This window comes from Osmerus mordax, chromosome 16 (genome assembly GCF_038355195.1).
Source record: "Osmerus mordax isolate fOsmMor3 chromosome 16, fOsmMor3.pri, whole genome shotgun sequence".
Classification (NCBI taxonomy): Eukaryota; Metazoa; Chordata; class Actinopteri; order Osmeriformes; family Osmeridae; genus Osmerus; species Osmerus mordax.
In genome coordinates, this window is record NC_090065.1 from 1,123,648 (window position 1) to 1,135,913 (window position 12,266).

The 12,266-nt window shown below is 47.9% G+C and overlaps 1 protein-coding gene across 2 annotated transcripts; it reads left to right on the forward strand.

Annotated features, from left to right (window-relative positions):
- The first annotated feature begins 5,791 nt into the window (after window positions 1-5,791).
- LOC136959167 (tissue factor-like) lies at window positions 5,792-9,111 on the forward strand. 2 transcript variants are annotated; one of them, XM_067253424.1, is made up of 6 exons: window positions 5,792-6,051; window positions 6,347-6,467; window positions 6,796-6,989; window positions 7,145-7,326; window positions 7,568-7,733; window positions 8,173-9,111. In XM_067253424.1, exons 1-6 carry the CDS (start codon window positions 5,979-5,981, stop codon window positions 8,322-8,324), a joined length of 888 nt encoding a protein of 295 aa, XP_067109525.1. In that variant the 5' UTR covers window positions 5,792-5,978; the 3' UTR covers window positions 8,325-9,111. The 2 variants fall into 2 exon arrangements, with proteins under 2 accessions (XP_067109525.1, XP_067109526.1); XM_067253425.1 differs by having other exon boundaries at window positions 6,350-6,467.
- The last annotated feature ends 3,155 nt before the right edge of the window (window positions 9,112-12,266 follow it).

The window sequence follows — 12,266 nt, forward strand, 5'->3', positions numbered from 1 at the left end:
ATTAAAAAAGAACACCCCTTTAAACAATTTTACATAATGACAACCATCGATTTAGACATAATTCAACTTAGTGGCCAAGTTGAGCTATAGTTGCTTTTCACCATAATGCAGTCAGTCACTGCTGCCCCATGTTAGTGTCCACAGTCCCTGCTGCCCCATGTTAGTGTCCACAGTCACTGCTGCCCCATGTTAGTGTCCAGTCACTGCTGCCCCATGTTAGTGTCCACAGTCACTGCTGCCCCATGTTAGTGTCCACAGTCACTGCTGCCCCATGTTAGTGTCCAGTCACTGCTGCCCCATGTTAGTGTCCAGTCACTGCTGCCCCATGTTAGTGTCCACAGTCACTGCTGCCCCATGTTAGTGTCCAGTCACTGCTGCCCCATGTTAGTGTCCAGTCACTGCTGCCCCATGTTAGTGTCCACAGTCACTGCTGCCCCATGTTAGTGTCCAGTCACTGCTGCCCCATGTTAGTGTCCACAGTCACTGCTGCCCCATGTTAGTGTCCACAGTCACTGCTGCCCCATGTTAGTGTCCAGTCACTGCTGCCCCATGTTAGTGTCCAGTCACTGCTGCCCCATGTTAGTGTCCACAGTCACTGCTGCCCCATGTTAGTGTCCAGTCACTGCTGCCCCATGTTAGTGTCCACAGTCACTGCTGCCCTATGTTAGTGTCCAGTCACTGCTGCCCCATGTTAGTGTCCACAGTCACTGCTGCCCCATGTTAGTGTCCAGTCACTGCTGCCCCATGTTAGTGTCCACAGTCACTGCTGCCCCATGTTAGTGTCCAGTCACTGCTGCCCCATGTTAGTGTCCAGTCACTGCTGCCCCATGTTAGTGTCCACAGTCACTGCTGCCCCATGTTAGTGTCCACAGTCCCTGCTGCCCCGTGTTAGTGTCCAGTCACTGCTGCCCCATGTTAGTGTCCAGTCATTGCTGCCCCATGTTAGTGTCCACAGTCACTGCTGCCCCATATCTGGTAATCAGTCAATACCTCTCATCCTCCATATATTGATCCTAGAGAGGAGACAGGAAGTAGGATACAGGAAGTAGAACACAGGAAGGAGGAGACAGGAAGAAGGAGACAAGAAGGAGGAGACAGGAAGTAGGACACAGGAAGGAGGAGACAGAAAGTAGGACACAGGAAGGAGGAGACAGTAAGTAGGAGACCGGAAGTAGGACACAGGAAGAAGCAATGCTACAGGAAGTCATCCCTGTGACTACTATGCAATAATATTCTGTTTAACAAGTTGCTTGTGTTTATTTTCATACAGTATGTTGTTTACAATAAAGTAATGTTTCCTGTCACTGTGATGACGCAAGTTATTTTCTGTAGAAAAGGCAGAGGTGGTTATAGCTTCATACAGGCCAACCTCCTTGAGGAACCGGATTTTAGACCACACACCTTCTGCAACTCCACAATGATTCTGCAAAAAGTCACTTCCTCTGTGCTCCTCGTGGAAAAGGGAAGTGATGAAACTTGACTCCTCCCCCTCCTGTGATCCTCAGAACCAAAACAGCTTCCAGCCACATTCACCATGACAACATGAATGAAAGAAATTATCATAAAATAACAACAGTTAAATGTTTAAAAAGACTCTGTTTGGCTGTTCAGTGTGCAGGCGGCAGTGCCTTGTGGGCGTGGCCTCTTGAGAGGCGTTATCATGGATCTCAAAATCTCTAAAAGACGAATGCCCAAATAAGGACGTGTGTTGTTGTTTCTGTATTAGAACCAGACCTCCACAGTGTGTGTGTGTGTGTGTGTGTGTGTGTGTGGGGGGGGGGGGGGGGGGGGGGGGGGTGTAATGAGTCCCAGCTCCAGTGTTTTTTAACCCTTGTGTTATCTTCGGGTCATTCTGACCCATCAGTCATTGTGACCCACCGTCGTATTGCGACAAATTTACCTCATACAAAAACAAAGTGAAGCATTTTCTTTTAACTGTCTGGCTGTCTCAGACCCCCCACATTGGAATGGTTAAAAGAAAATTATTTTTATTTGTTTTTGTATTGGGTAAAATTGGGTAAACACAATGATGGTTCGTTATGAACCTTTGGGTCATGTGACCCGAAGGCAGCACGAGGGTTAATCAACAGAAAAGTGTAACAATAATCTTTGCTCATCTTCCTTTCTTTCCCTTCCTCTCTCCTCTCCTCTCCTCACCCTCCTTCCTCTCTCCTCTCCTCTCCTCTCCTCACCCTCCTTCCTCTCTCCTCTCTCCTCACCTCTAGGTGAGGAGAGAGGAGAAGATTATTGTAAAGAGTTACTTAATATCTTCCAGGAAAGATCCTGCTAAGCCATCTGTGTATGTCTGCTTTAGTTTGGTTTTAGTTTCAGTTACTGATCTCACAGTCTCATTCCTGCCTTGTGCCATAGTGGAAACACAGTGATGATGAGCTGAGCAGGAGGATACACACACACACATGTACTCACACACACACACGTACACACACGTACTCACACACACACACGTACACACACGTACTCACACACACACACGTACACACACACACACACACACCCACAGACAGCCAGGCAGACAGGCAGGCAGACAGACAGGCAGGCAGACAGACAAGCAGACAGGCAGGCAGACAGACAGGCAGGCAGACAGGCAGACAGACAGACAAGCAGACAGGCAGGCAGACAGACAGACAGACAGACAGGCAGACAGCCAGGCAGACAGCCAGGCAGACAGGCAGGCAGGCAGGCAGGCAGGCAGACAGACAGACAAGCAGACAGAAAGGCAGACAGGCAGACAGACAGGCAGGCAGACAGACAGGCAGCCAGACAGACAGGCAGGCTGTTACACAGCCAGGCAGACATTGTCTGGGTTCATACTAGAAACAGGAAGTCGTTTTCACCACTGAAACACCGGAGACCTCCTCCTCTGTCCTTCACATCCTGTCAGGACCTCCGCTCTCCAGCGGGGGTCACAAGACCTCTGGTCGCCGTAGCGACGGGTGGGGGGGAGAGGGGATTTGGGAGGAGGAAGAGAGGGGGAGAGGGAGAGACAGAGTGGGGAGAGAGGGAGAGGGTGGGAGAAAGGGAGGAGGGGTTGAGAGGGGGAGAGGGAGAGACAGAGTGGGGAGAGAGGGAGAGGGTGGGAGAAAGGGAGGAGGGGTTGAGAGGGGGAGAGGGAGAGACAGAGTGGGGAGAGAGGGAGAGGGTGGGAGAAAGGGAGGAGGGGTTGAGAGGGGGGGAGAGAGTGAAGGAAAGGAGAAGTAGGGTGGCTTCATCATGGTGTCATTTGGCTCCAAACACCCACCATGCCTAGTGAGGTCATCCTGCAGTCTCTCCTAGCTCTGGGTCTCTGCTGGTCTCTCCAGCCTGTCTGCCTCTCCTGTCTACAGTCTCTCCTGTCCCGACAGGGGATGAGGATGGAAGTGAAAGAGGGGGGCAATTGAGATGGGGGGGTGGACGGGTGAGGGAGGGGTGAGGGGTGAGGGGGAAGAATGAGAGATGAAAGAGGGTGTGGGACGATGGTGGGCCCGGTAGCAGGAGAGAGGGGGGAGGGAAAGGGAGAGGGAGTGAGGGGGGAGGGAGAGGGAGAGAGGGGGGGGGGAAGAGAATAAGACTGAGTGGGAGAGGGGAGAGAAAGAGGGAGGGAGAGGTGAGGGAGAGGGAGAGGGAGAGAGGGGGGAGGGAAAGGGAGAGGGAAGAGAATAAGACTGAGTGGGAGAGGGGAGAGAAAGAGGGAGGGAGAGAAAGGGAGAGGGGAGAGGACGTAAACATGGGGATTGTCACGTGCACCCCAAGGACACAGAGTCCTTCTGATGTATCCAACATGACAGCCGTGGACCACAAGCTTCACAGCCGAGCTGGACTTCACAGGAGATCAGGGGTACGTTCCGGAATGTTCTTTAACTGGCATGAGAACGTTCTTTAAGAGGTCCATGGGGAGGCTGGAGGAGCAGGGATCAGTCACTTCTCATGCAGGGGGACTGGAACATCTGACAGGGGTGCCCACAACACAGGCACCTGGTGCCCACAACACAGGCACCAGACAAGTTACAGGATCTATAACCAGCATGATAGGGTAGGGTAGGGTAGGGTAGGGTAGGGTAGGATAGGGTAGGGTAGGGTAGGGTAGGGTAGGGTAGAATAGGATAGGATAGGATAGGATAGGGTAGGGTAGGGTAGGATAGGGTAGGGTAGGGTAGGGTAGGGTAGGGTAGGATAGGATAGGATAGGGTAGGATAGGGTAGGATAGGGTAGGGTAGGATAGGGTAGGGTAGGGTAGGGTAGGGTAGAGTAGGATAGGGTAGGGTAGGGTAGGGTAGAGTAGGATAGGATAGGATAGGATAGGGTAGGGTAGGGTAGGGTAGGGTAGGATAGGGTAGGGTAGGGTAGGGTAGAGTAGGATAGGGTAGGGTAGGGTAGGGTAGGGTAGGGTAGGGTCAGGGTTAAGGTGGGAGTCAGGTGGCTGAGCGGTGAGGGAGTCGGGCTAGTAATCTCAAGGTTGCCAGTTCGATTCCTGGCCGTGTCAAATGACGTTGTGTCCTTGGGCAAGGCACTTCACCCTACTTGCCTCGGGGGGAATGACCCTGTACTTACTGTAAGTCGCTCTGGATAAGAGCGTCTGCTAAATGACTAAATGTAAATGTAAATGTAAATGTAAGGTCAGGGTCAGGGTGAGACAACAGTAGTTATACGTACAGTATTGTATCATAGATAAAGTGCAAGTAGAAATTGTATAGATAAAGCATGAGATATATACTTATGTTATAGTAGATAAAGTATAATAAACTTGATGTTGTGTAGTTGCTATAAGTTAACAGATATGAAAAAAGTTAATTTGCTCCTATGATACACATAACTTCGGCCGTTTATTTCCGTCACACATCTGAGTAGCCTGTTAAGTACTGAAAACTGACATCATTATTCAACATTATTCAGCTAATCGTTCAATTTCCTCAATAGCACCTTGGCAGACAGTGTGTCAGAGAATATCATCACATCATTCCTACTCATTCTGCTGTTCTAATAATAGCGCTCATAGCCACACTAACTCTCCAGTCTCCACGCGCCGGCGGAGCTGATGAGTTCCACGTGACTCACAGTAGTCCGGCAAATTAATAAAACCGCTGAATACTGTTGTGGCAACCGCAGTCGGGTTAACTGTACACCCCAAGTTCGGCCTCCGCTGCCGGGTCACGCTGTAAGGTTTATACTAATCTGATTACCGGTTAATTTCTGCGTTTCCCCGCTAATTCCAAATAATGACGATAATAATGATGATGAAGGAATTAGTTCAACGAATAGACTGTCCTAATCCTGTACTCTTAGAATGGCTTGAATTTGTCACATCATTTAGGCCTACCTATGTTTGCTCCCATGGTCAAATTAAACGCATCGTTTAAGGTTTCAGATCCATAGGCCTCTGTTTTTAAACAATATAAACAATATGTAGCCTACATTAAATATAAATTACTATTACTATAGGCCTACATGATAATATCTTTCCTCCGGTCCTATATACTGTCACAAGGGTGGGGATTTGGAATGTGGTCATTTAAATGCATCAGAGCAGCGTGGTGGGTCTGTCCATGATGTCAAAACCAGGCTCTGTGGTTGTAACAGCAGCTTGCACAGGTACCAGTTTGGAAAGCGAAGGGTTTTATCCGGATCACCATATATGGAGCGGAGCGGAGGGTGACGGACAGGCGGTAGACGGAGTTCTCCGCCCGTGAGCGCATCTCAGGCCGGACCGCGGGAATGGGGGAGGCGGAGTTAACGCGTTAAATGAGTCATGAGCCACGACAAAAAATTCCGACAGTTGCAATTTGAAACTTAAACGGTAAAAGGCTTTATAAGCGCTTGCGTCCCACAGAGGAGTATTATTAAGCAAGATAACTGTACCGTCTGAGTCAGATCACGGTATTTAAGGACAGACGACACGGGTCACAGGTCGACTAAGAATAAATCAAGATATTAGACAAGTTAGTGAAACATAACGTGTTCTGGATTTAAACCACGAGAACGAGATGGAGTTAACGAAGACGTTTCTCTGCTTTTTTGGGATGATGTGTGCGCTGACAGCCACAGGCGGAGCGGAGGGTAAGTTTGCACTTCATAATCACTTCAAAAACATATCTTCTGACGTAGTGTATAGGAACTTTAGCTCAGTTGGCGCGGTGTTCGTCTTCCCTCAGTGGAAACTGACGGGTTGTTTCTGTTGGAGTGGCCGTTTGTTGATTTGTTCTAGCTGTGATAGATGAATTCATGAACCGTTCATGGACGATCATTCTGGATCAGATGAACAGACAGAAAACTCACCCTGAGGGGAGAAACTTCTAGTTTGACTGAACAGGACAGAATAGTGATATCTAACCCCACATCTTGTCTGGTTCAGCAGCAGAGCGAGACCACTTCCCTGCAGCCTCTGATCTCACCTGGGTCTCCTTCAACTTCAAGACCATCCTGCAGTGGGGCCCGCAGCCGTCCAACTTCTCCTACACGGTGGAGTTCTCTCAGTGAGTCTGCTGCTGCTCAGATAGGACACACAGACACACACACTCACACGCACACACTTACACACACATTTAGCTGACTTATTCTTTAATGTAGTTTTTCTGCGGATGACTACAGCTCAATGGTCGAGCATTTGACTAAAGATCAGGAGGTCACAGGTGTAAATGAACCTTGTTCTTGTACACAGACAATAATCAGAATACATTTAATTTATAATGCGCCTCCTAGCACAAACACACACACGCACAGACACACTCTCTCTCTCACACACACACACACACACACACACACACACACACACACACAGTCTGACTGAGCTGTCCACCGCAGGCTGGGAGAGAACAGGAAGAGGAACCCACACTGCATCAGGACCTCCGACACAGAGTGTGACCTCACCAACGACCTCCGACTCCTGAGGGCCACCTACTCGGCTGACGTCCTATCAGAGCCCTTACCTGGCGTGACCTCTGACCTGGTGGAGTTCCCCTTTGCCCGTGCTCCGCAGTTCAACCCCTACACAGACAGTGAGTGTTGTTGATGAGTGTCTGTCTGTCTGTCTGTCTGTCTGTCTGTCTGTCTGTCTGTCAGTCTGTCAGTCTCTGTCTCTTGCTCCATCCATCCTTCCACCTGTCTGTCCTGCTGTTCTCACCCTCCCCCCTCCTCCCCCTCTCTCCCCCAGCCCTGATAGGCCGGCCAGAGTTCCGTGTGGAGTGGGGGGAGGACAGGACGCGGGTGAGGCTGCTGGTCAGCGACCCCCCCACCCCCCTGTTCAGGGAGGGCGTGATGCAGAGCATTAGAGACGTGTTCCTGAAGGACCTGCACTACCGGGTCAGATACAACAAGGCTGGCAGCACGGGCAAGGTGAGGCACACACCTGCACCACCACAACAACAACAATGGCAGTGATACTTGTCTGATATTGATACCGATCACAATAGAGTTATGAGAGCTACTGCATGAAGTGTTTTCCCTGGTAAAATGACACCTTTGCCCTCAGTAGAGTTAGACTGTGTCCTCGGTTAGAATGTGACATGTGTGGGAGCCAGGCATGCCTCCAGCTCTGTGTGACGTGTGTGTCCGTGTGTGTGTGTCCGTGTGTTAGAAGGAGCAGACTTCCAGGAAGAGCGAGGTGGAGGTGGGGGGTCTGGACCGAGGGCAGAGCTACTGCTTCAGCGTAGCGGCCTACCTGCCCTCCAGACCAGCAGAGCGCAGGTTGGGCCAGTGGAGCAGGCCTCAGTGCTCTGGGGGAGACAGGAGCATCTTCCAGGGTAGGAGCACACACACACACAGACACACACACACACACTGACACACACACACACACTGACACACACACTGACACACACACTGACACACACACTGACACACACACACACACACTGACACATAGACACACACTGACACACACACTGACACACACACAAACACACTGACACATAGACACACACACATATACACTATCACATACGCACACACACTGACACACACACAGACACACACACACTATCACACACACAAACGCACTGACACATAGACACACACACATATACACTATCACATACGCACACACACTGACACACACACAGACACAAACGCACTGACACATAGACACACACACATATACACTATCACATACGCACACACACACACACTCACACACATGCAGTGGCGGCAGGGTCTCATCAATCTCTCTCTCTCTCCTGTCAGAGTTCAGCACAGGGGTGATAGCGGGAGCCATCTTCATCCTCCTCACCTTCCTCATCCTCACCCTCCTCCTGGTGGGGCTCTGGTGCCGCTGCTGCTGTCGCCACGGAGACAAGACCAGCAGCAAGGAGGACCTGGCCATGACTCACGTCTAGAGAGAGAGAGTGTGTGTGTGAGAGAGTGTGTGTGAGAGTGTGTGAGAGTGTGTGTGCGTGTGTGGAGTGTGTGTTTCTGCGGGGGTATGTGGGTATGTGTGTCAGTGTGTGTGTTGAGAGTAACAGAGAATTTAAAATAATGTTTGTGTATTCAGTGTACGTGTGTGCATTCGGTGTATGTGGTGTGTGTGTGTGTATGTGGTACCAAGTTACACCTTAACTGGAATCACCTTGCCAAGTGGAGGAAACCATGTTCCTCTGTTTTGTTTTTGCACAAACGTGTCTGACACTGGATTCTGGTTTCTGTGAAGCCCACTGACTTTACATGTCCGCTGATCCAAGATGGCTGAAGTCATCAGATCCAAGATGGCGGATGTCTAGGATCAGTTATAATCTGTGTGTGTGTGTTACAGTCACAGTGTTTGTCTGAATTAAGCTCATTATCAGCTGGTCTCCTAGTGAGTAATCTAATAGCAATTTTGTTCAAGAATATTTATTATTTTATACAATTGAATGTTTACAATGTTTTACTTTTCAAGTGCAGTATTAAGAAGATACACTTTTGATGTTGATTTTATACTTTTAAATGATATTTATTTCCGTTCTGTCATTATATATTTATTTAATCAGGATAATGCACAAGTGTGTGTGAAGTTCATTTGTCTGTATTATATGCAGCTGGTAGTACAGCTCTGGAAACAGAAGCTAAAGAGAGATCATGAATGGCTCCTATTAATTCCTGAGGCGTTACTAAACTGTTACCCTTTTATAATAAAACATTAACTGAAAAAAAATAACGAATGAAAGTAATGAAATAATGAAAATAATGAAAAAAAATAACAACTGATTGTTTTGTTCTTTGTTTGCATCTGGAGGTGTTAGAGCGCCATCTAAGGGCTCGTCCAGAGAACTGCATCTGGATGCTCTCCTGATACTACGGAACGCTGCAAAACATTAACAAAACAAAATACCTAATACCAGTACACCTAGTCAGTGTTGGGAAAGTTCACTTTCTACATGAACTAGTTCAGTTCATAGTTCACAAATTTTAAAATGAACTATGTTCAGTTCATAGTTCATAATTATTTCCACAGCCCATATAGAATCACAGACAGCAATTATTTTATTAGTTTAATGCTGAAACTGTCAGATTTCATCTTCTTATCCAATTTTTACTCCTTATCCAACATTCACATTGAAGGGACAGCCTTCCCTCATTTGTTCTATCTGTCTGCAATACCCCACTCGGCCTCTACGCAACTTCGGCGCTCTCACACTTGCCAGGCATAGACAGTAGAAGAAAGCACACGCAGCGATTGACTGGTTGGGCAACCATGGATACAGGACAGTTAACGGTGTGTTTTTTGTCTGGAAGTCTCTAGAAATCTGGCACCTTATTGAACGAAATTAAAAAGAGTGAACGTGCCGTTCACAGACACCAGAATGAACGCGTTCACAGTATCGTTCATCAGGCAGTAATACAGTACGTTCAGTTCGCGTTCACCAAAATTATGAACGAGTTCATGAACTTTCGTTCAATGAACGCGTTCATTCGGTCGAGACTGACTCCAGGGTTCTCCAGCCAGCTACTTGCCTTGCTCGCTTTCGCCCGAAGACCTGCAGCCCATAGCTCACACATTCTGTTCTGGACAATAAATACTCTTTGAGCCTTTGAGTCTTGAGTCCGTTTTCAGGTCCGCACATTGTTGCGGCACAACACCTGTTCTGGTAACAACCCAACAGCCAGCACCATGGGGGCGCCAAAGCGATGGTAAAAAATAATACATCTAAAAAAATTAAAAACATAATTTTTGGGTATTTTCTATATGTAGCTGCTGTTGTGCGTTTATGCATTTCCTCAATGCTTTATAACATTTTAGACGACTAACAGGCGAGAGTAGGCGCCCTATCTCATTATAAGTCCATCTAATGGCAATTCAGTATGCATAAGCCACTTTATCTCAGTATCCGATTGCACTATGTTGACCATTCACGCTGCTCATTCTATTCTTATTTTTATATATATCTAATTTTATATTTAAATTATTGTATTCTTAGATTGTTTAGTCCATATTTGTACTTTTTAAAATCCAAAATGTGAATGTAATTTCAACAGCAGCACAACCTTACTGCATAATAGTTGTCTTATCTGATACCATCACTAGGATGATTTAAGAAATGAATGTAGGCTGCTATTATTAACAGTGAGTTCATTTCATTCAGGTGTGAGGATGGTGGATCAGGAAAGACAGGGGAGGGCAACAGGTAGGTCTAACATTAGATGGAAGTGTAGGGGGAGCCACAGATTCATTTCTTATTATTATTAATATGGAAAAACTGACATGGAAAATCTATTACATAATGTTTGTTTGACAATATGTCTTAGTGGAGAAGAACACAGGCAAGGAGTGAATAAAAAAGACATTTTATTTATTTTCTGAGGTTTCTTTTCTGATTGCATGAGGTCGGCGATGGCATCAAGTAGTGATGAGACCAGTGATGACATCAGGTAGGAGTTCTATTAGTTGGACCACACAAAACTAGGGTTTAGTGTCCTGGTTTTGTAGATGTGTATCTCCCCTCTGATCCCCCCTCTGATCTCACCTCTCCCCTCTGATCTCCCATCTCACCTCTGATCTCACCTCTCCCCTCTGATCTCCCCTCTCCCCTATGATCTCACCTCTCCCCTCTGATCTCCCATCTCACCTCTCCCGTCTGATCTCCCTACTGTATTGATTGCGGTGTAGCTCATATAATCCCTACTGTATTGATTGTGGTGTACCTCATATAATCCCTACTGTATTGATTGTGGTGTACCTCATATAATCCCTACTGTATTGATTGTGGTGTACCTCATATAATCCCTACTGTATTGATTGTGGTGTACCTCATATAATCCAGTCCACCCCCTCCAGCCACTCCGTCCTCTACACCCACATCCTGCCCCGCCCCCGCCAAACAGACAAGTGTAGTTTTGACGAGCTGTTTATTACAAAAAGGCCTGTACATACATTTCAATGAGCACATGGTCGTGTGTACACACCTGGAGAGGAGCTGGGCTCTGCTCTCCTCCACACCTGGAGAGGAGCTGGGCTCTGCTCTCCACACAGGTACACATCACCTTTCACGTTCCACAGAAGAAGAAACAGAAAGGAAAGACGGAGCGGCGAGGCGCTGCAGGTAAACAACAACAACAGCGTTCTACATGTGAGCGGTTCTCCCACGTTGCTAGGAAACCATGTTGCTAGGAAACCATATAAACATTGGAGCTGTACACGGAGAGGAACCTCGTTTGGATCCTCACATGGAACAGTCCAGAAGCTAGGAAACTTGTTTTTCTTTTCTTTCTGTCACCCCAAAAAGAAAGACCTTTGATGAAAAAGTACAATCGATAGTTGGAAGTTGTGTGTGTTTTCAGACAGTGTGTGTGTGTGTGTGCAGCAGTAGTAGTAAAACACTCTGAATGAATGAAGTTCTTCAGGCTTATGTCCTGGTGAGGTTCAGGCCTGTCCTGTCAGCCGTCTGTGATCATGACCTAACCCCTACATCCAACATCTTACATCCAACATCTTACATCCAACACCACACGTACAGCCTCATACATCCCACCCTGTATCAGCGTCAGAGCAGTCATGTTGTTATTGTTTGTTGTTGTTGTCCAAGGTAGAGCAGCCCCGCCCCTCCTGATTCGCTGACAAGAACCACAACAGGTCCCACAATGCACTGTGTCGTGTTACGTTGTAGGACGCTCTACGAACACACAATGTGACTCCTTCAGGTGTGGTACCGAGTTGTCATGGAGACCCACCACGGCGGGAGATCCTGGACAGAGGTCACATGGTCTGCAGGGGGCGGAGCTACATTCACCAGGATGAGGCCGCCACATAGGAGGCGGAGCTTGAACTGTAACAACGGTAACGTGCAGTGGTGGTGGGGGGGTTG

What these genes read in the sequence shown, in the direction of transcription:
- LOC136959167 (XM_067253424.1), top strand. Translation starts at nt 5,979, where the DNA reads ATGGAGTTAACGAAGACGTTTCTCTGCTTTTTTGGGATGATGTGTGCG. An exon ending in TACACGGTGGAGTTCTCTCA is followed by an intron (nt 6,468 to 6,795) that starts GTGAGTCTGCTG and finishes TGTCCACCGCAG; the next exon opens with GCTGGGAGAGAACAGGAAGA. An exon ending in AGACAGGAGCATCTTCCAGG is followed by an intron (nt 7,734 to 8,172) that starts GTAGGAGCACAC and finishes CTCTCCTGTCAG; the next exon opens with AGTTCAGCACAGGGGTGATA.